Here is a 22,908-nt window from a genome sequence, read left to right on the forward strand (position 1 = left end):
CACACACACACACACACACACAGTTAACTCCCAAGGAAAATGTACAAAGAACTGAAGGTGTTGTGTTAACCACAAGACTAGACCAGACAGCTGCAGTTACTTTATGTCAACTGTAATCAACGCGCTCATTAAAATCTCTAGTTTAGCCTGTTTATCTTCTATCATATTGAATCAATACAGTGATATGAAGCAGGATGTAAATTAGGTTTCACCTAACTGCTAATTGATAAAACCACTTTCACTCTGTTTGATTGTGCATAACACACCCTAATCCATTCGACACTCACAATGTTTGGTGCCAAACATCCTGACCTGATAAGCAAATGTCAAAGCATGATTATACAGACAAACTTTCACATGAATGCAGAAGGGATATATATTCCCTTCTGCAGAAATGTTTCTCTGGCTTTAGAAATGTCGAAATAGAGAATACATGTTTGCCACCTTAAGTTGGTGTTCTTACAAAAACACTGCAAGAGTGCAATGAGCCGGCTACTGTTTTTGAACTGACACAGTTCAACGTTTCAAAGTTTGAAACCCAGAAGAACACTCAGCTTGTCTCTGGTCAGTGCCTTGCAGTCTTATGCCAGATTTCTGTATGTTCTGAAAGAGATTCATGTTCAAATGTTTCAAATCTCAGGTGTTTCACTCGTTTCTTTTGCCAGATATCTTAAATACTAAGGTGAGGGAGAAGAACTCAGGCAAAGTGCTGCGTTTTAGTTTGCCTGAGTTGTGAAAGAGTCCAGATTTGGAGTTCAGTATGAGTATTTAAGTTGATAAAACACCCCACAGTGAACTGTGCTCCACCCTCAGGGGAGTTTCTTGACTTTATCCTGAGCTGCGGCTTTAAGGACAAATAAAGGGCTGTGAATCGGGCAGGTCCGGGCGCTGCCGTCCTCCCCCACCCCGTCCTGTGTGCTTTGTGTGTCAGAGGATTGCTCTCACCATTACAGCTATTCTTCAGCATCTGAGGGAATGCTTGGGCTCCTCAGCTGCAGAACGTGCTGTATGGAGAGGGGAGTACATGACTCCGATCTTCAGTGGAAATCAGTGGCATAATTTGCTGTTGAGTAAAATAATAAGCCTTAGTTTCTATAGGAAAAGAAATGACTTGTGAATAATGACTTGATCACTGTTGACGTTTTGGACTCATTCTGTCACAGTGAATATCCTGTTGATATGGGATATTTGATAAATTTGAATGAAATGTATTTGTCATCACCTGTGACATTGTCACTGTTTTTAATGATGCATCTTCGTGGGAATCGAATATGCATCATTCTTCAGTTCCCACCAAAAAATGACAGATCAGACCTCTGACTGATCAAGAAAGCAATGTCAATGGCTTGTCTGGTCCGGCTTCCATGTCCAGGCTGAAGAAAAGCCTCCCCACGACATAATACTGCCACCACTATGTTTCACAGAGAGCATGAGGTTTTCAGGGTTCTGTTTTTTTAAGCTCACGGACTGAATGGTGATTCTTGAAATGTAGAAACCTTGGTATACTTCTTTATGACCTAACCCTCCTCAGAACTTGAATTTCTTTATCTCCAAGGTGTTGTTTGTTCACTAATGTTCCCTGATCAACCTCTGAGGCCTTCAGAGAAATGCAACATTTATGAGATTAAATTACTCTAGAAGTAGGTAACTTCTTAAGTTGGTTATTGGCACTGGATTTTCTTTAGGGGGACTGGAGTCAAGGAAAAGCTTCAAGGGACGTGAATACTTTTGCAAGGCAAGCATGATTGAATGCCAGCACAGAGTTAACAGGAAAGTGGTCTCCAGACTTTGGAATACCACAAAAATTAGATTTTGAAATGATCAGGACATCTGTCTAATGGGGACAAGAAGAATGTGTGTGTGATTCTGATTTCATTAGTCTTCAAATATGAATCAAACGGACCTTGTTTTCCGGAATCTAATATAAGAAGTCAGAAGTCAACTTGAAGTTGAACTTCCAACGGGTCGATACTAAATTAATCTCATCCTGTTAACGAAGACTTAAGTAGATAACAGCTGTGCAGGGGGACCACATTCCTCCTCTGACCTTTTCGTTTTCTGCTGTGCCTTTTTCCACAATTATTTGGGCCTTTTATAGAACTATGTGAGGGCAGTTTCTTCCTCCCTCTCCTGTTTCTCTCTGCCCTCTTTCTCTGTGCAGACAAAGCCGGCGTTGTCCGCTGAAATTCTGTGTTGCTTTGGGTCAGCATCTAATGGAATGCCTCGGAAATCGTCTGGTGAAGGCACTCTCTTAAATGCATTGGTCTGTGCCCTCTTTAATAATCGCACTTCTTCTGGTTTGGTGACTCACGCATGCTAAAGAGACGACGTGACAGCTATGGCGATGCTTCGTTTCGAGGGATTTTTCAATGGGGATTGTTATTTCAAAGAGCGACACATTTTGAGCATTAAATATTTAAAGGGTGGTTGTTTCTTCTGCACTTCTAAATCTGATGTAGATTTATTACAACATTAAATCTTTGAACCGCTCTCACCTCTGTCACTTCCACTCTAGATCATTGTCTCTGCGACTGTTCTCCGGAGGAAGAGAGTACAGATTGGTATTTATGGCAAAATGAACATCCAGAGCAACATAAATGTCTGATGAGGGACATGCGGGCTACAATCAGAACAAGAGTGCAAATTATTTTTGCCAGCATTTTTCTCTGCCGTGGAACTCATGTGTTTATGCCCGTTTCCAAGGGAGTTTAAAGGCTTTACTATGGTGTTACATGGAGGAGATTTACTGTCTGATGGTGCCAGTGTAATCTGAAGCACTGTTTCAGTCGCTGCACATGGACAATGTCTTGTCGAACTTGGACTCTTTCCCAAAGATTGTCGAGGATGATAGCATGTTTTTCTCCGTTCTTTTTAGCTAAATATCTGAAGTCCAGTCGGATTGAAATGAAACAACCTTGCAACAGTAATTTTCAAGGCCTACTGTAGAGTTTCAATTGGATTTATGTCTGGACTTTTGACATCATACAGAACAAAACAGAGTTAGGTCAACACTGTATGTGTGGAATTATTTTTACTTTTTAAATCCCAAATAGTATTTTGGATGTTGTTAAAAAAATAAAATAAAAAAAGGTTTCATTTTGGTTTCATCTGACTGGAGCAATTTCTTTCACATGTTTATAGTGTCCCAAACTCAAAGCATTAAGCGTTGTTATGGTTATCTTTTCTTCTTGCCACTCTTAAATAAAGGTCTATGACTAACCCTCTTTACGGATTATTTCAATAGACTGTTCTCCTGTCTGTTTTTCTTCATGCTCCCTTTACCTGATCTTACCTGAGGGCGATGGACTGAGCAGCTCTCTGGTAGATATTTAAATCTTTCAGTACTCTATTTTAAACTCGGGAACAACTTTGCTGCTCACCTGTCCGCTGTTTTCCTTTGTCTTTAATGTTGCTGTTTCTTCATTAATATTAATACTCACACATACTTTGAGGCCTTCTCTGGAAACACTATATTCACACTTAGATGACACAAATGTAGATTTTGTTTAGGTGTTGTCTGAAATGAATTCATCTAGTAGTATCAGAGTTACAACATGCTTGTCACAAAGCTCAGATTTGTTTTTTTTTATTTATGAAAAAATAAGTTACTCTAAATCTTGTCGTTTCCTCCCGTTTTGTATCGCTTTGTTTTGTTGTTTTGAGGTGTGGTGGGCTGGTGAGTGTGGCAGAAAGACCAGTAGGAGGGGCTGCCTGTGGACTACACTCCAGCCCTCCAAGTCCCTATTTGTCGCACTCTGCACCTTCTGCACCAAAGACTCACCTTTCTTCTCGTCTGGGAACTTGCACTCTCTCATGGAGGGCAACGACACCACCCGCGGACTGCGGCTGCTCGCCTTGTTACTGGCATGTGGCGGGCTGCTGTCTGCGTTTAACCTGGACACCGAGGACGTCCTGAGGAGAGACGGGGACCCAGGCAGCCTGTTCGGATTCTCTCTCGCCATGCACCGGCAGCTTCACCCGGAGGACAAGAGAATGTAAGGAAACAATGTCTTGTCTTAGAGGGACACCATTGCTTGCGGCGTCCTACGAGTTTAAACTGCGTCTTTTTCTTCTTTTATTTAAAAATAACTCTTAGTATCCATGTAATTAAGACTTCACTGCAGATTAGACGGAAGTTAGTTTATTTTAGGTTCTTGAAGTGTCTTCAGGGCCAATGAACTCGTTTTAAAAACGAGCCTGGGAGCCAATTAAGTATCAACAGAGTGCTATAACGCAGTAATGTGAGCTCAGGTATGTGACAGGTTGTTAAAAGTTTTTTTTTTCTTTTCGCCTGAATGTCTTTAAACCCGCCGCATTCCATCGTTAATGTAGCTCCTTCTGTACATTTGAGCACCTGTCGTGAGTTAAACACCAAGTATGCACTTGTTAATATTTCCCTAGGTTACTCATTATCAGTTTTTATTGGACTTCCTCCAAAGGTTTCCAATACGCTTGCGCATTACCCCTCTTCTGTCTTCTGATGTTGTGTTTAGATGAGGCCAATTTTTTATTTTTTTTAAAGAGACTATAAGCATCTGCTTAGAGAAAATTTGAAGTTTTGAACAGTTGTCCTGCATAATCACTCAAGTTTATTTGTGTAACACATTTCAGCGACAAGGGAGTTCAGAGTGGTTTACATCATAAAAAAACGCAAAAGGTACAAAGTCATGAAACACATAATCAACAATCGAAGCATGAGATTCTGTTAAATTCAACTTGCTTTCAAATAGATGCCGGGTGTGACCAGAAATCACAACAGATAATCTATTTGATCTGGACCACAGTGAATATTGTATTTTATTTGTATGTTCAGTGTCTGAGGAAAGCCTTCAAAGTTAGATTAAATGTGCTTCTAGTAAGGATTGAAAAACACTATTAATAGTCAAAGTGTGCTAATTGATATTATATATTTTAATTGTCAAATATCTTGGAGTTAATTTAATTTGTCTGTGAACAGAGATCTTCATTTGTTAATGTAATACATGCAGGTTTTGAACATTTCAGACAGACTGTATTTACAGAGAGTAGTACAAACCATGTCTGAATAATGCGTAAAATGCTTTTAGTCGTTGCTTTTAACGCAGAAATGATCAATACTCAGGCTTTTCCATCTGCTTTTTCAGAGTACAGCACCTCTCAAAACAGGACAAACCCCTGTAACAATGCCAAGTTTTTGTTGTTTGGACTGCTAAATTCTTCAAAAACATTTTCCGCATTTAATATGACACATATCCTGTATGCGTCAAATAAAAACTAACAAATCTGTTTGAAGGGAAGTGTAAAAAGTTGCAGGAACCCGGTTGCATAACTGTACACACCTTTAAAACAAATACGTTGTCGAAACGCCTTTTAATCCGACGGCATCATTCAGCTTTCTTGATTTCACAGTTGTCGTAAAATTCAAACTTCACTCTTTAAGGGCCGGCGTCCTGCAACTTTTATGTCTCTCTGCTTCAACACACCTGGCTTCAATATTAGCTCATTAACATAACTCTGTGAAGCTTGACTGCATGCTAGTGAGGCAGTTTAGACATTTAATTCACATGTGTATGACAAGGAATACATCTAAATGTTGCAGGGTTTTGCTTATGTGCATACAATGATCAGGTCTTCCAACCATTGTCCAGTTTGGACCCCGAAACCTTCAGGTATCTGCTAGAAAGCTGAAAGCGTTGAGAGGTTTCATTTTCGGCATCACAGTGAGTCTGAGCGTACGTCCAAATAATCGAATGATGACTGCAGGCAAGAGATTTATCCTGATAATCTTAACAGATTAGGAAACTTTCTGCAAGGTAGAGTGAGCAAATAGTAGTGAGTCAAGATGTGACATGCTGATAGACTTTTACCTTGGATACAGTAGTTGGGTGAAAAGTTGCTTCAACAAAGTATTTATTTAAGGGTGGGAATGCTTTCATTTTAAGTTGTTTCTTCACACATTCCCACTAAGAGATTTCTAAATTATTCGGCAGAACTGCACAGGATAAAAGTCAAATTAAAACCTTAAAATGAAAAAAAAAAACAAAACAAAAAAAACTACCCTTTGTGGAAGTCCCAAATAAGAATCTACAAATCCAAAAAAAAGGATAAAATAGTAGCAAATCCGATGGCAACCTCAGGCAAATACAGTGCACCGTCATATTTTCTTACCTTGTTTGCATAACCTCAGGGAATACCACCTTGCTATTGTGGTAATATGAATATGTACAACAGAAAAATGCAAGTGACAAAGCAAACAAACAAAAAAAACCCCTCCAACTTTCAAGTACACAGGCCACACCCAGGCTGCCCCGCCCTGGTCAGTGAGCCGCATTGCTCCTATCAAAAACTGCCACTGTCTGAACAACAGGACAGATTTTCCCCCGGTGTAACTTCCTTTGACCTGTTTACATTCAGATGTGTCTAAAGCTCTCAAATTATCTCATGTCAAATGTATCATTTTTTATATTCTTTTACTGCAGCTCTCCGAGCTGCAGTAAAAGAATATAAACACAGATTATTCCATTTAAACACAGATTATTCCAATCTGTGTTTAAATGAAAGACACATGGTCACCAGCATGAGACCGAGCCCCCCCCCCCCACACACCCTTAAGGTTATAAAGTTAAATACTAAACCACTGAGCGCAGACGGATCCGCTAAATTGGAGAGAAACGAGCCAAACGTCAGCTTGTTCTGGCATCTCACGACGGTGTTTATTATTATTGTCTGGGACGAAAATCAATCTTGGAGTTTTGTCTGGTTCTCATAAGATTGTTTTTTTAAAAGAGCAGTATAACTATTGTTGTTTGCTAAACTGAAAATGCAACTATATGTCAGATTACTGTGGGTTGTTTTACTGAAATGGTGCATGGTGCTCATGTTACTGTTATAAAACTGTAATCTCTGATATGTGTCATTTTCTGTATCACTCTATGCTGCTTTAATGGTGCAATCGCATGTTGCAACTGAGCACTAATCATATTTAGCGACCTCTCACTGTGCTGCTTTGTGCATCCTAAACCTAAGAAGAGGAGAAAGATAGTTAAATTATGCTTACTGTTAATTTTTTTATTTTTATTTTCCCCCCTGAGTGTTCTTGGAGGTCTTTTGCAACAGCATGTATGCTTAAGTGTTGGCTTGTTTTACAGCTGGGTGTGCTTGGTGAGTCACAGCCCTTTCATTGCCTGTCATTCATAGCAGCGTTTGGTCACATATCCTTCACAGTCTCTTATTTCCTGAAATGACGACTTTCATTTATACCTTCAGGATAGGAGAAAACCTGTATGGGTGCGGGGTGCTGTAAATATACGCACGTGTGTTTGATAATTAAAGGAAAAAAGAAGACGAGCAAGAAGCACGAAGCGCTCAGATAATGTGCCGTTAGACAGAGGAGAAAGCAACGCAGCCAGTTGGTGAAACTGGGAGGTACCGTGAATGTTTGTGCTGAGGTTAGCGTTATATGTGGAAGCATGTGGCTTGTGTATTTGATAAAGAAGAAGCACGAGCATCAGATTTAGGCCTCCGTCCCCGTGGCCTCTGGTTATTTAAGGTTATCTAACATCAAAGGGGAAGGAGCTGAAGGTAACTGCTTCAGGAATGTTGAAAAGGCTGTAAATCAGTTTGATATCTGGGCACCAAACCCAGCTATTATTCAGCCTGTCAAATCCAGCAAACTCAATGCAGACAGAGGGGAAAGTTGGGTAACTGTTGTCATGGATTTGCGGATCTGCAACCCATTTGGCAGTTCATAGAGAGCTACAGGATGCTGCTAAGCAACACACTCTGTCCAAGAAGGCAGAAAGTCAGCTGTTATACAAACAGCATACCTCTTTCATTAGGACGTTTCTCCAGTGGGCACTGGAGCCAGTCTGTGCCCTGCTGCCGCCTCTGAAAGTAATCACTTTATCAGACGATACTTTCTAGTACATGCTTCTGCGTTTTTTTCAAGATTCAACGAGGTGTTTCGAAGCTCTGCTTTTGGTCCTTATTGACACGATAGCATCAAGCAATTGTGGATTTGTCTTACTCACATCCATGGTAATGAAACTCCTGTTGCGCCACCTTTCAAAGGTGCTCTACTGAATTGAGATTTGGTTGAGGTGGAGGGGTAGTAAACTCACTGTCATGTAGGTATCAGTTTGTGATGATTAGAGCATTGTGTTATGGTGCATTAACATGGTGCAATCAGTGATTAGAAGATGAGCACACTGGTTAAAAAAACCTAAAGGTTCCCAACATACGCTAAAAAATGGGGGAAAAAAATCTTTAAATCAAGTGCTTCACTGAAAATTTACAACCAACAATGAGGTTAAAGTTACAATTTAAAAACATAAAAATTCAAAATCAAAAATATACATAAAAACAATTGAAAAACAAGTAAAACGTGGTAAAGTTATGACAGAAAAAGGCTACATTTGATGTTATATTCACCATTTTAAGCAAATGGATCCTCAGTTGTGACTCAAACATCTGGAAGTAGACTGTTCCACAATGTTGGTGCACAAAATGTAAAAGAATGAAATGTAAAAAAAAAAAAAAAAAACAGCCTGAAATGTTTTTTCTACGGTATGCGATTTGCTAAAACCAGCTGCCACACAGACAGTTCATTCCTGCAGGCTGCCTCTTTGATGGACACGATGATCACCTTACAGACTGAACAGTCATCTATTCCTCTGTCAAACAAAATAAGCACATTTTTATGGCCACAGTCGACATTTTTCACTTTTTAACATAAAAAATGGCTGTACATACATATGCATACTAATACTTTATCCTTCATTTTATTTCCTCTCAGTCTTGGGCAAAGAAGCTGATTCTGATTCTCGTAATGTTGATGTGTAAATGGATGGAGTGGCTGCCGTGGGATTGGCTGTTTCCCTGTTAACAAGGGCGCCTCATAAAGTGGCTGGTTAGGGTTTGTGTGTGTCAGGCCTGCTTTCACTTGGGCCCAAACACACTCCTCCTGTGGTCAAAGCCTGCCTCTCAGGGCTGCCTCTGCTGGTGGTAAATGATAAGCAACTGAGTGGCTGTCATTGGAGCAGTGGGTCAGTTTTATCACATCTTGTCAGCACTTCAACCCTTTGTCTCGAAGCCTTGCGTGATGATGAAGATGCAACGTGTCTGTTGGCATCAGCCTCCGTTCCTTTTCATAAGTTATTGTTCTGAATTATACAATGACATATAAAACAGTTACATGTTTATGAAGTAATTTGTGACTGTAGTTGTTTTTAATTTGCATAATAATGCAGCTGAAGCTTGGGAGATTTTTAAGAATATGTTGAGTCATTTTTGACATACCAAACGTAATGAACAAGATTCCTGCCCATGCAGAAATAAAGTTTCTACAGCTGCTAATACCATTATTGGAAAAACTACACTCCATCTTTCATTGGCTTATAGAACCATCTTTAGCAGGAATTAGAAGTGGTTATTCCATATGACTTAATGATTCTCACACATTGCTGTGGGTAGTTTTTGCCCAGCATTGCTTCAGTTTCTTGTGGCTTGCGGGCATTTGTTTTCGCACAGCTCTCTTGAGGCCCTGCCACGTCGTTTCAATCAGGTTGAAGTCTGGACTTTGACTGAGATGTTGCAACATGTCATTTAACCCCCCCCACCCCCAAACTTTGTGTTGTCAATTTGCTGCTGTGTTTGGGATCACGATGTAAAGGAATTAAAGTTTGAATTTTGTCATTGTGAGGTTCACAGGTTCTGTGGCTGCTAAGTTATAATCTTCAATCTCTACTTTGGTGGATCCTGTTTTGGATGTCTTATGATTCATTCACAGGCAGCCATGCAAATCTAAGTTGCGCTGCCATAGATTTTCAGAAAGAAACAGCTCTCCATTTTGACCTTTTCTTCTACTAACATGTATCTAATCTGACACTTTTCCCATTAATTATTCTCCCCTCCCATGTAGACACCGTCTGTCGTCCCACATCTCTCAGATTGTCCAGGATAATTCCTGTTTGTTTACTCAATGTGTAGAATTGTCTCCAGCCTCTGTGTTATCAAATTTCAAGTCTCACACAGTTCCTGCTTCCAATTCAGAAAAATGTTTGATTGGACACATGATGGGTGGATGAGGACACAAATTATAGTTGTGTGGTTCTGACACAAGGCAAAACCCATCCAGTGGTGAGAAATGGGATAAACATTGTACACTTGTCTGTTTTGCAAAAAAAAAAAAAAAAAAAAAAAAGTCCGTTCCTACATTCAGTCGCTTATCTACTGCCTAGTCTTAAAAAATTAGCAAATCCTAATTTAAATATACAAAGGGACTGTTAACAGAATGTGAAGGATTCCCTAAAAGGATTTATTGTTTTTGCTAACTCTTCTGAGTGTTCGGTATGTTCGCATTTATCATAATTTATGCTCTCTGAAATGTAGATAAATAGTTTAATATCTCCCAGACTGAAAAGTAGACAAGTTAGGTCTGTGTTGCAAACATGCTAATCGCATTTGGTGGGTCGCTGCTCTACTGTACAGCCATTCTCAGCAGATTCTCTGAGGATGCATTGTTTTCCAGCTAAAAACAGTTTATTTGATTTAATCTAATGAAGACAGTATGGTGCACAGACTGTATGCTTAACCTCAAAGATCATTTGAAGGGTGACGAATATGTGTCCACAGACTGAGAGTTGTTCATTAAGCATGTGATTTGTGTATTTGATACAGATATTGTTAGCTGCAAGGAGACATGGTCCAGTATTGCGTTATGGTAATAATTTTTCAAGCAGTTTTTCTGTTTGTGGAGATCCGACTGTATATCTAGTCAGATGAAATGTCAAAAGGACTATAAAGTATGTTTCGCTATCAATTATACCATTATTGCAATAATTATTACAAAATAACGCTCAAAAAATGGTACCACTTTATCACCCTGGTAATGATAGGTGGATCAGGTATTAAATGCTATTAAAAAAAACTTACAGTTTTTTAAATAGCATTGGTAAAAGCAGAATAAGTTTGTGAAGTCTACTTTGTAATTGTAACAATTATTACTTTTTGTTATTGTGGCCTTCGTGAAGTGACACTGGAAGTCCAACAAGCTGAAGCTACCATAATAAGAGAGTTGCGTGGTGCTCCTCCAGTTTTAATATTGCTCATGAAATGTTTTTAATTATTTGTTTTTCTTGCAAGTGAGGGAAGATTGCAGTATTTTTTCTGGCACCTGGTCAGTGGTGTGTAGAAACATCTGCATTACTCTTTTCAGATAAAACTCAAGTCACTCAGGTGATTTTCTAGCATCTCATTAAAATCACTTGAAGTAATATCAGGACTTGCAGCTATTTAAAGCCAAAGTACACTGTATATGACTGTTTTTGTAGTCATGAGTGGGACAGTTTTCCATACAAAGAATTGTATGTGTGCATGTGAAATCTTCTGCACAGCAGAAACCCTGATTCAGCCATCCACAGGAGAGCACTCTCACTCATTTGTTTCTTTTCCTGACTACCGTTTGACACATGGAAGAGGGGAATGCAAGAGACTGCTTTGCACTTATAAAAATAATAAACTGTATTCTCGCTTGTGTGTTTATTGCAGACTACTGGTTGGAGCGCCACAAGCCAAAGCACTGAATGGTCAAAAATCTAATGTGACAGGAGGAATCTACAACTGTGAAATGAGCTCCAACTCTGATGCGTGCTCAAGAGTTGTCTTTGATAATAACGGTAAGATAAGGCTTTACACACACGTAGGGAATTATAAATACAGTCGGTTGATCATTAAATGCGTAAAAAATGTTAATAGTCTCCTTAATATATGTTGGTACATTACTTTTCTCTCCCAAATCAATAAAAATGAATGAGTAAATTCACTTTGTCAATAAGCCCTCGTTTCGCTCACTGATTTATAGTTTTTTGAGAATCACCCTTTGAAATTTTTTAAAAATAGTTACCCTAATATCTTCATGCTCTTTTATTGAGGTTTCATGTACTTCAGCTTCTTTTACTGTTTTACTGTTCTTTTCTAACCCTGTTCACATTTTAGGGGTTGTAAAATAAACCAATTTTAATCATAAACTGTACTTGACTCACAAGCTCAGTCTGTGGAATCAACACATCAAAAGATATCCCACTTTTGGATTTGCTTTGTTATAAACTTTTTGTCCATCTCTCGTCTTTTTTCTCTCTTTTCATAGAGGATTCAGAAAATGAAAACAAAGAGAACCAGTGGATGGGGGTGACAGTCAGCAGTCAAGGACCAGGAGGCAAAGTTTTAGTAAGTATCTCATTTCGTCATCACACTAGACCACACTGAGATAAACCAACTTAACACACACACACACACACACGCATACACACGCACACACGCAAAAACACACTTCTTAAAGACAACAACTTATCCGTCCTCATTTCTAACCCCTCTCCCTGGCAGACTTGCGCCCATCGCTACAAGCGGCAGAGAAACGTCAACTCTCCTCATGAATCTCGCGACATCATTGGCCGTTGCTATGTGCTGAGTCAGGACCTAACTATCGATCCCAGTTCAAGTGAAGATGGCGGAAGCTGGCATTTCTGCAACAACCGGAACAGAGGCCACGAAAGGTTCGGCTCCTGCCAGCAGGGCCTCTCTGCTACATTCGACAAGGACTTCCACTACTTCATCTTCGGGGCTCCTGGAGCTTACAACTGGAAAGGTAGCTCACATTTATGTCATACTTTTTCTTGAAGCTCGGTTTTGTTGACAGATGAATTTGCTACTCACTTAAATGCTGTGCCATATGTTTGACATTATGATTCATAAAAAAGCGCTTAGATAGAGAAATAGATAGAATTTGACAAATTTTGATTGCAAGTAAGATCATCTTTTTCTGCTTTTCTTCGTCCGCCCCCTGCTTTAAGGCGTGGTACGATTGGAACAAAAGAACGACACCTTAATAGACATGGGCATCTATGACGATGGACCATTTGAGGCAGGAGATGAGACTGAGAAGAAGCCTGATCTGGTTCCCGCTCCTCCCAACAGCTACATGGGTAAAATACGCAGTTATATTTACACCTATGTAACCTTTCCACATTTTCCCATGTTTCAACCAGACACTTTTATGGATTTTTTTTTTTAGATCCAGGAGTATCCTGTCCTTGCCACTCTGTGTTGGTCTATCACATTACCTGCTAATAAAATAGATTAATATAATGTTTTAAAAATGGCTGTGTTGGGACAAAATGTGAAAGATGAAAAGGCAGCAGTATGAATAATGCAATATGATGCTGCAGCAACACCAAATATGTCAATGTTACCAACTTACTTCCCTCTCATGTGAATTATTTCATAAACTGGTTGTTTTAGGTTTCTCTCTGGACTCTGGAAAAGCTTTGACCAACAAGGGTCAGCTGACGGTGGTGGCAGGAGCTCCCAGAGCTTATTTCAGTGGAGCAGTGATTCTGCTAAAGAAAGGTGGGGAATTAAGCAGGATCCTTGAAAAGGAGTACATCCTTAAAGGCGAGGGCCTGGCCTCCTCCTTTGGATACGACCTGACTGTGCTGGATCTCAACGGGGATGGGTAAGAGTGCAGAGTTAATCAACACATCCTTAACGTCTGCTCTCACTGTCCACAATTTCACTGTACTCCTCTGAGTCTGTGATCTTCTTCTTCGTTAGCTGGGACGACATAGTTGTTGGAGCCCCTCAGTACTTTGAGAAGGACTCGGAGATTGGAGGAGCTGTCTACGTTTACATCAACAAGGCTGGAAATTGGAACGAAGTCACACCAACAAGAATAGATGGACCCGCAGTTTCTATGTTTGGCCTCGCCGTGGAGAACCTTGGCGACATCAACCAGGACGGCTACCATGGTAAGGAGGCATTATTTGTGTGTGTGTGTGTGCGTGCGTGTGTGTGTGAGACGTTGAAGCTTACTGCCTTGCTGTCAGATTTTGCAGTGGGAGCTCCTCATGAAGACAGCGGTGCAGGCAAAGTTTACATTTACCATGGATCAGCCAGAGGAGAAATCACAGACAAGGCATCACAGGTACGTAAAATAGTGCAACGTATTTCGTAGCAGAAGCAGCCAAAGTACTGCACAGAATTATAAACGGTAAACTCACAAAATCAAAAAATAGGAAAAACACAGAGATGAGTTAAAAATGTCTGGCCTGAGCAGAGGTCAGACATTACTAGTTATCAACACCATCATATTTCAGATGATATTTGTTAAAAATAGTGTTTTTATCGTGACAAAATCTAACCAACATTTATTGTATCTTTATCTAAGATTGTTTTACTGTCGTTATAAGTTTACATGACGCAGTCAAATAAGTAACACTTACAAAACAAGACAGTGAACAGCACCGTGAATTTTTTAATCCATGATGTCAGTCTGTTCTTTCTGTGTTTTGGGTTTCGATCAGTTTGATTCAAGTGACTCTTGAGACTATTGAAAATGTGTTCAGCTTATTTGTCAGCATGTCCACATCAGTGTTTTTTTTTGTTTGTTTTTACATTAAATTCTTAACAAGACACGTCTGATTTGTTTCACATTTTAAAACATATTATTTTTTCCATGTTTTAATGCTGAATTACCGACTTTGCCGTTGCCGTTCAACCTACCGTCATGTCTTTAGTCTTCAAAACAACATAGTTACTATTTTGTTTCCATTGGACACCAAATGGCAGATGTCTTTTTTTTTTATCCAGTAGGCAGCCCACACCTTAACAAAGCTTGTGTTTTAGGTTTTGTTCAGCAAGTCTGCTGGAGTGAGGCAGTTTGGCTATTCATTAGCAGGCAACATGGACCTGGACAAGAACTCGTATCCAGACCTGGCCGTTGGATCCCTCTCAGACTCTGTCTTTATCTACAGGTGAGAAAGTCAAAGCTGATACACTGATGGACTGCCGCTTAGTGTATTTGCTCAGATTGTTTGTTGTTTCTTCACAGAGCCAGACCGGTTGTAAACATCCAGAAGAAAATTACATTTTCACCAAGTAGAATCAACCTCAGCCAGAAGAACTGTGGCAACACTTTCTGGTACGGCTGACTTGTTTGTCTCTTCTTCAGTCTGTGGAGGAACTTTACTTACCGCAAACCCAATTTCTTGAAAAGAAAAAAGAAAAATAAAGGTTGCTTGTTTTGAACAAAAGCTTCATTTTTCTTTATCTACTAAAACAAGGACATCTCTCTCCCTAGTGAGTATGATACACAATTTGGGGTTCATGAAAATCAGATGGTAAAACAGAGAATCCCCATTTCTATTTTTCTTTACAAGTAGAATAAATTATTTCCAAATGACAGCAAAGTTTTTTTTATAGAATCTGTAAACTGGTGAGTCTTCATGTGTAGCTTGAAAACATTTCAGGAATCTCCCAGAAGGAGAGATATGTTTTTCATCTACTGGCTGAGGAAATTATCCATGAATGTGCTTTTCATGCCAGACTCTCCTACTGTCACCTGTCAACAACTAACCTGTTGATTGTGAAAAATACCTTTGGGCCTGGGGTTCAAACTAGGTTTTAACTATTATGCTTTTTTATTCTTTTAAATCTTAAAAAAACAATGTGCTTGCCAGATGTTTGCTGGTTCTGATTGTGGTTTAACTTTTCTGTGTCTACAGCTTGAAAGTAAAGACGTGTTTCACCTACACTGCTAACCCAAGCAGTTATGCTCCAAGACTAAGTAAGCTGACAAATATTGATGCAGCTTTGAGCAAAACTGTATTATGTTTTTGTGTTTTCTTTTAACAAACAACAAAACCCTGAAACCAAACTTATAGTCATTTGTTGATTTATCTTGCGCTCTGCACCCTCTCTCCTGTCCTGCAAAGCGGTGGGTTACTCTCTCGAGGCGGATGCTGACCGGAGGAAAACCAATCTTTTACCGAGAGCAATCTTCACAGAGCCTTCTGACTCTGATAGTGACTATATATACAAAGGGACCATTACCATGGACACAAAAGGAAGGGAACAATGTTTTACACGTCAACTTGCTATACAGGTAGGTTTACTTTCGGATTTGTGATAAAATACGTCCTGGATTGGAAATCACTTTGCGTTATGTTTCTCTCCCGCAGGAAAATATTAAAGACAAGCTGCGTGCAATCCCCATCGATGTTTCTGTGAATATTCAAGACGCTCAACGTAAACGCAGGCAGACCCAAGCTCCTCAGCTTTCACCCGCCCTTGACGCCAACGATGCCCAGCCAACTAGAAAGAAGGTGTTTTTCTACAGAAACCCGTCGTGTGAAGTGAATTATTCGAATGTGTCTGTAACGTTGCACTTTAACTGTGACCTGTTTGCAGGTGGAATTTATTAAAGAGGGATGTGGCAACGATAATGTGTGTCAGAGCAACCTCATGATAGAATATCGCTACGTCTACAGAACGACTGATGTAGATGACTTCACTCCTTTGAACATGTAAGCGGATATTCCCTCTTGTTTTTCACGTTGTCTGATTGTTCTAGTGGGTTTCTGGTAACAACCCTAACGCCAGAGAGAGACAATTCAGTGCAATCGATGGAACTGTGTACGTCACAAGGTCATCAGGGCATATATTCAAAAAGAACTTTGTTTTAAAGGGAGAATGGCGTGCCAGTGTTCTCATTCACCAGCCAAAAACACATTGCCCTAGAGGTGACGGTGACCAATCCACATGGAGACGACGCATACGAAGCTTCTGTGACTGCTAACTTCCCCAGTTCATTGACCTATTCTGCTTACCGCGTCTCACCAGAGGTGTTGCATACTCTCTTAGCACTTTCTGTGTCATACAACACCAGGGTCCCGGTTTCTGGTGCTCAGTGTACTTTATTACCAATTGCAGAAGCTGCAAATCACCTGCATAGCAAATAAAAACGGATCTATGGCTGACTGTGAGCTTGGGAACCCGTTCAAACGTGACTCCGAGGTAAGACATTGTGTTTAAATAACTTTTTAATTTCTTTTAAGCGCATCGGAAACTCTTTAACATGCCATATTTGATATATGTGTTTGTAGACAACATTCTACCTTATTTTGGGTACAGCGGGCATCTCTGCCAGCACTTCAGAACTGGAGGTCGAACTTGTGCTAAAAACGTAAATACCCGATTCTGCCTCTCACCAAATGTCGAACGTCTCTGACTTCGCTTCCTTATTCAGCAGTTCGCAAAAATCTGATGTTCAGTTGACCAGTGTGTGAACTTTTACAGGACGAGTAACCAGGATAACCTAATGCCCGTGAAAGCAAAGGCTAAGGTGGCCATTGTGTTGCAGATGTCCTTGTCGGGGTAAGGATTTTTGATGTACCGAGTCAGGCTACTTGTACCGAGTCAGGCTACTAACTGTGCGTCGCCGTCCCCACCAGACAAGTCCAGCCGTCTCAGGTTTACTTCAGTGGGAACGTCAGAGGTGAGATGGCCATGAAGACCGAAAGCGACGTCGGCAGCGCAGTCGCGTTCCAGTTCAGGGTGAGTGCAGAGAAGCTGCTTCTCACGCACGCTGTGTACACAATCTGTATTTGTATCAAATTGACTTCGTAAGCTGACATTCTTTTTTGACTGGATTGGAGAGTAACGCTTTCATCAACCAATCACAGATAGTCAACTTGGGAAAGAGACTGACAGAGCTCGGAACTGCCACCCTCCAAATAGAGTGGCCAAAGTCTACGAAGTATGAAAAATGGCTGCTCTACCTGATGAAGATCAGCTCCACGGGAGTGGAGCGAATACACTGCACGCCCAACGAAGAGAACCTTCTGAACTTGGTGAGTAAATATATTCAGATATTTAGTATTCGTACGCTTAAATATTTTATGTTACCACTGTAAGCTTGACAAACGTTTAGAAAGTAGTGCATAGTTGGTAAAGTGAAAGGAAACCGTCTTCCCACATAGTTCCTGTTCCCTCCATCTGCCATTGCAGCAAATAGGAATCAAACAAACCTCTAACCGTACAGATAAAACGAAACTGCACACTGGTACTCTATTGATTAATTAAAAGACTTCTAGAGGAAACTAATTTGATCAGTTTTCAAGGAGCACTGAATAAATTCTCATGCGACCCAGGTATTTTTAAAATGTGCAGAAAACTGATTGATCTCCTGCTTCGCTTTAAGGAGCCAGTTAAAACCAGAAAGAGGAGAGCAGCAGAAATCACAGGGGAAAGGACGGATTACGCTTTTTCACGCCTAGATCACAACAAGGAAACTTTGGTAACGAGACATAGCCAGTTTTTCCTCCACAAGTTAAGAGTGAAAGCTTCAATTATAACTCTGCTCTGTGTGTGTACAGTCATGTGACGGCACAGCAAAATGTGTGACCATCAGATGCGCTCTGGGGGGCCTGGACAGGAACGCACTCATCACTCTGAACTCCCGACTGTGGAATAGCACCTTTATAGAGGTAACCAGGATGGACCGTTCTAACTCAACGTCTTCACGTTGGTTTGAGATGAGCTGCAACATAAATACTTCTTGAAAAAAAACAAAAAACATAGTTACAATTAACTTGTGTTATTTAACAAACTTAGTTGATGGTTGTAGATTTATGTTATTGCACAAGCAAAGAGTGCTAGGTTGACATACCAAACATACCAACATAAGAAAATGTGACATGACCAAACTGAATTTAAATGTGCTTCTTTCATTAAAAGATTTCAAAGTCAAACATTTGAATTATAGTTTTCACACAAAACACCGTGCTTACTTTAAGTCACATTGTAGTCGTATGATGTTTTCACGGACTGTGAAGACAATGACTGAATTAAAGAAACGTTTCTGTGTTAAATTATCTTGGAAATGTGTTTTTCAAACAAACACAGAGGATTGAAGTCAGTGTTTCCCCCTCTTTTCTCTCGAAACAGGACTATCCCAAGTTCCATCATGTGGAGGTGGTGGTAAAGGCCTCTCTCCACGTTGGCAACGCGACGACAAACACTATGCTGAAGAACCCCGAGACAACAGTACAAACATGTTTTATGATACATGCAATAAAACAACCAGGAACATTATTTAGTTTTCTTTTATTGCATTACATTCAGTTTTCCATAAAACGTCTAAAATACTGTTAAAAAACCCGTATGAATACATATTTTACCATGTTTATACGGCACAATTCTGGCAACCACAGCTGCCGGTCCTTTCTCGTTAATTAGAGATGTGATATATTTTATTTTATTTTTATTTTTTTTTGCAGTGTATAGTGAAATATTTTTGAAGGATCAAGAACTCTCCGCTCTTGGATCGTCGATTGCAAACCACCCCGCAGTTAAATAAGATTTTACTAATATTTTGCTAATATATCCGAAACAAAGAACTAAATGTCAGATGTATCACAAGTTTTCGTCAATTGGTTTAATATGAGCGGAGCAGAAGACGACAAGTGAATATTACATGCAATACGTAAGATTTTGAGAAAACATAGAACAGTGTAATGTTTTAAAGAGTATCTGCTGCTTCGCCTAGATAACCTACTATTACTAAAATAACGCTGATGTTTTTTTGGGTTTTTTTTTTTTTCCATTTATTTGTTTTGTTTTGGTTTCCAGGTGAAACTGACCGTGTTTCCAGAGAGGCGTTCTGCTCAGTATGGAGGAGTGCCATGGTGGATCATCGTGCTGTCCATCCTACTCGGCCTCTTGCTGTTGGCTTTGCTGGCTTTCCTTCTTTGGAAGGTAAAAGTGAGCTACGGTTCACGCTGTCCTAACTCGTATTAAACACATTCTGCACATGTACGTGTGTGATTTGAATGCTCTACACTTGTTGCACTGCTAACACCACGAGCAGAGCGACTGCAGGTAAAGTGATCAAACACGTTTCTAACGATTTGCCTCTCTCCAGTGTGGAGTCTTTGAGAAAAAGAATAAAGAGGACCCATCAGAAAAAGAGAAGCTGACATCAAATGCATAAAAAGTGAGAGGGTAACATATTGGATCTGTCAGATATTCAACTTTTTCCATCCTGCTCCGTCTTGCTGTAAAAGCGCTTCTTTCCAGTAAATGAGGCAGTGGGCAATTCTGGCTCTGCGAAAGATATACTAATATAGGCGCTGAATCACAGTGTCTGCAAAATAAATTATGCAAATAAGGTCTTCACACATGGTAATATGTGTATGGTTTTACTTGCATGGCCAAGGTGATGGCTGACACGCAACAACTGGGTTACCTATTGCTTTAAAGATTATCTCCACTCACTGATCTTTTCTATTTTCCCTATTTTGTTGCCTCTGAAGATGCAGTCACTTGGTCTGCAGGTGTTTTTTGCTCTCTGTCTGAAATAACAGTGCTATTTAAATAGATCCCTTCTCCAGAAGTAGGCACAGTCAAATCAACATACTTCTTAGTTGATTAACTTAATTATGCTGTGCAGCAATCTGCATCTGCTTTGCTGTCTCTGGAGGTTGTCAAAAAGTATTTCTTACAAATTATTTCACGATATTCTTTTATTTGTCCGCAGTGCGGCTTTTTTAATCGTGCCAAATACGAGGACAAGGTTCCCAGTTACAGCGCTGTTCGGATCAGACGGGAGGAGAGAGCGGTACATTCTGCAAAAGACAATTGGGGCAACTTGGAAACGAAGCCATGGATGACGACATGGCATGACAAGGAACACTATTCCTAACAACAACAAAAATCTATCACCTATTGATGGATCAGCAGAGTCCCATTTTTTTTTTGCTGCCCCTGCCTTTGCACATTGAGGACTTGTAAAGTTGAGATAGAAAACTAAATCATTTGAAAATAAGTCTCAAGGACTGAATCAAACACTGTCGTTAAGGGACCTCGATGTTCTTAAGCTAAATGTATGAGATGGACTTTCTCAAAAGCTGCCTCTTAAGCATTTTGAGCTTATTCGGTTCATTCAGTGACGCCTAGAAATAATGGAAGTTATAAACTTTTATCATAGTGTTTTGTACATTTGAATGACTTGAACTGTTTGTATTTATTCTTGCATGGAATATTTTGGTTTTTGTTTGAAGAGGTATGCAAGGTATGCTCCCAAAAGATAACACAAAAATAATCATTTCTGTATATATACCCCCCCACCTCAGTCCTCTAAGTCTGTCCCAGTGGTTTGCCTGTTTCCTCTGCCTCTGTTTGTACATATTCTGTATTTTGAGTGCAAGCTGAAAACTGTAACCAGGCCACAACAAAAACCATGGCGCCATGGAAAGTGTGACAGGGACCTAAATGTTTCTTTTGTTTTTTTAATAAATACTTTTAACTACTTTACAGCTTTTTTTTTCTTGCTCAGTTGTGTTCAAAATTATTGTAGCTCACAATATCCACGATGGGAAGCTTAGAAATATGTTTTCGCTTCAGATGCGAGATCAAACGGGAAAATTTGTCCAGTGAGGAGAAAAAAAAAAGATCAGCAGTTTGAACAACTGACCGCCTACCAACATATTGAAATGGTTACTATGTTAACACCAGTCTTCCTGTATTTGGCCAAAGGTTTTTTTTTTTTTAACAAAGGCCTCTTGTAATAAAAAAAACAAAACATAAAATCCTGATTGCGAGCACTCAGGTTAGTAACAAGACAAAAAATATTGGTTTGCTGAGGAGGAGCAGCATGTCCTAACCTAATAAACTGGCCAGGGACTGTATATAAGATATGCCTGACATGGTTATATATTTAATGTTTACTAAAACTTTTATAATTTGTCTTTGCAGAGAAATGATAAAGGCAAATGATGGTGTTAACACTTGTCTTTGTGGACAAATGGTAAACACTACATTGGGAGACCTGGAAATGTTGGAAGGTTGAATAAGGTTGAGGAATGCATGAACTTGTCAGAGCGCATGGTGATTACTATGAAAGTGAGAATATTATGACGGGTAAAAACAGGTCTGAGCATCTGAGATCTTGTTTCTCTTGAGAGGTAACGTCTGGATGCAGTGGAAGTTGCCAAACAAAAAAAAACAAACAAAAAAAAGGGTTTGACAAAAATGTAAAAACAGATTTTTGTTACAAAACCCACCCAAAGTCCAAAGTAAACTGGTAGATTTAAACTGGAAATACAGGAACATGATGGGCATACTGCAAAGAAGCATCAACTCATAGACACGTGTATGCATGTTAATGAATCATTGCTGTAGTTGCGTAAAAACTAAGATCAGGCATTTCTTATGACTTTAAAACTGACTGAAGAATGTGTTTTACCATGCAGGACACTGTGCTTCACTCACATGTCTCTATCCTCCAGTGCTGGACCTGCAGCTTTAAAAACAAAACTGGCCGAGGCGCAGGCGAGTCCAGGCGCAGCCTCTTCAACTCCTGTGTGTCTGTGTCAGAGAACTGGCTTCACATCATATTACTGCTCTTCTTCAGCACCTCGGGGCTTGTTTCTTTTTGTTTTTAGCTACAGAACATCCAGTACACACAGAACAGTACACATGGCACAACTCTTCACGTTAGTAAGATCTCATTTAATACAGGACATAGTTTAGGAGTACAATAATGTGCTTTTTGGGAAAACCTCAAACTGAAATTCAGAATATTTTTTTCAGAAATATTCTGAAACAAAAAACCCAATGATAAATAGAGGAGACAGCTTGCAAATATAAAGTACATCACAAAATATTCATAACTTACTTTATTACATTACACCCCCAGATTTTCTTTTCTTTTTAAGGGATAGACCAGAATGACCAGAATGCAAAGAGGCCCTGAGCTGTGGACAGCACAGATTTATTGACCATAAATCTGACCTCTACGTAAAAGTGGCAAGAAGAAAGAAAAACGCTGTTGAACGAATGCCATGGAATCCCAGTTAAGATTCATCACCACAAAACTCACAAATGTGTAACTTTCTGGCCTTGTGAATTAATTCCTGGTGTAATGTAAAACTTACATTGCATATAAATTGCACTACAAATTCATGCCATGCCTCTCAGATTTACATGTTTAAAGCGTTTGGAGAATCTCTTCACAGTTACGTGCTACTTTTTGGTGTTCTGTCACCCAACACCCATTTAATACAAACGTATTAAATGGCTGCACATAGCAGCCAT

The 22,908-nt window shown here is 39.8% G+C and overlaps 1 protein-coding gene across 3 annotated transcripts in view; it reads left to right on the forward strand.

Moving 5' to 3' along the window:
* Positions 1-3,725: 3,725 nt before the first annotated feature.
* The window catches only part of LOC103147016 (integrin alpha-6-like), a 43,100-nt gene continuing 23,917 nt past the window's right edge, over positions 3,726-22,908 (forward strand). The window contains exons 1-26 of one of the 3 annotated variants that reach the window (XM_007565153.2): positions 3,726-3,995; positions 11,527-11,654; positions 12,125-12,204; positions 12,361-12,622; positions 12,828-12,959; positions 13,276-13,489; positions 13,588-13,781; positions 13,860-13,957; positions 14,659-14,786; positions 14,864-14,953; positions 15,537-15,598; positions 15,747-15,916; positions 15,993-16,136; positions 16,222-16,337; positions 16,499-16,655; positions 16,744-16,827; positions 16,917-16,996; positions 17,110-17,187; positions 17,265-17,367; positions 17,496-17,663; positions 18,014-18,109; positions 18,189-18,299; positions 18,760-18,858; positions 19,444-19,569; positions 19,736-19,807; positions 20,351-20,440. In XM_007565153.2, the coding sequence (XP_007565215.1) occupies positions 3,814-3,995; positions 11,527-11,654; positions 12,125-12,204; positions 12,361-12,622; positions 12,828-12,959; positions 13,276-13,489; positions 13,588-13,781; positions 13,860-13,957; positions 14,659-14,786; positions 14,864-14,953; positions 15,537-15,598; positions 15,747-15,916; positions 15,993-16,136; positions 16,222-16,337; positions 16,499-16,655; positions 16,744-16,827; positions 16,917-16,996; positions 17,110-17,187; positions 17,265-17,367; positions 17,496-17,663; positions 18,014-18,109; positions 18,189-18,299; positions 18,760-18,858; positions 19,444-19,569; positions 19,736-19,804 (3,171 nt within the window). In that variant the 5' untranslated portion in view covers positions 3,726-3,813 and the 3' untranslated portion in view covers positions 19,805-19,807; positions 20,351-20,440. Of the gene's footprint in view, positions 3,996-11,526; positions 11,655-12,124; positions 12,205-12,360; positions 12,623-12,827; positions 12,960-13,275; positions 13,490-13,587; positions 13,782-13,859; positions 13,958-14,658; positions 14,787-14,863; positions 14,954-15,536; positions 15,599-15,746; positions 15,917-15,992; positions 16,137-16,221; positions 16,338-16,498; positions 16,656-16,743; positions 16,828-16,916; positions 16,997-17,109; positions 17,188-17,264; positions 17,368-17,495; positions 17,664-18,013; positions 18,110-18,188; positions 18,300-18,759; positions 18,859-19,443; positions 19,570-19,735; positions 19,808-20,350; positions 21,127-22,908 lie in introns of those variants that run through there. The other 2 variants (XM_007565152.2, XM_016678009.1) reach the window with 2 other exon arrangements.

Source organism: Poecilia formosa, unplaced genomic scaffold (assembly GCF_000485575.1).
Source record: "Poecilia formosa unplaced genomic scaffold, Poecilia_formosa-5.1.2 Scaffold172, whole genome shotgun sequence".
In the NCBI taxonomy this organism is placed as follows: domain Eukaryota; kingdom Metazoa; phylum Chordata; class Actinopteri; order Cyprinodontiformes; family Poeciliidae; genus Poecilia; species Poecilia formosa.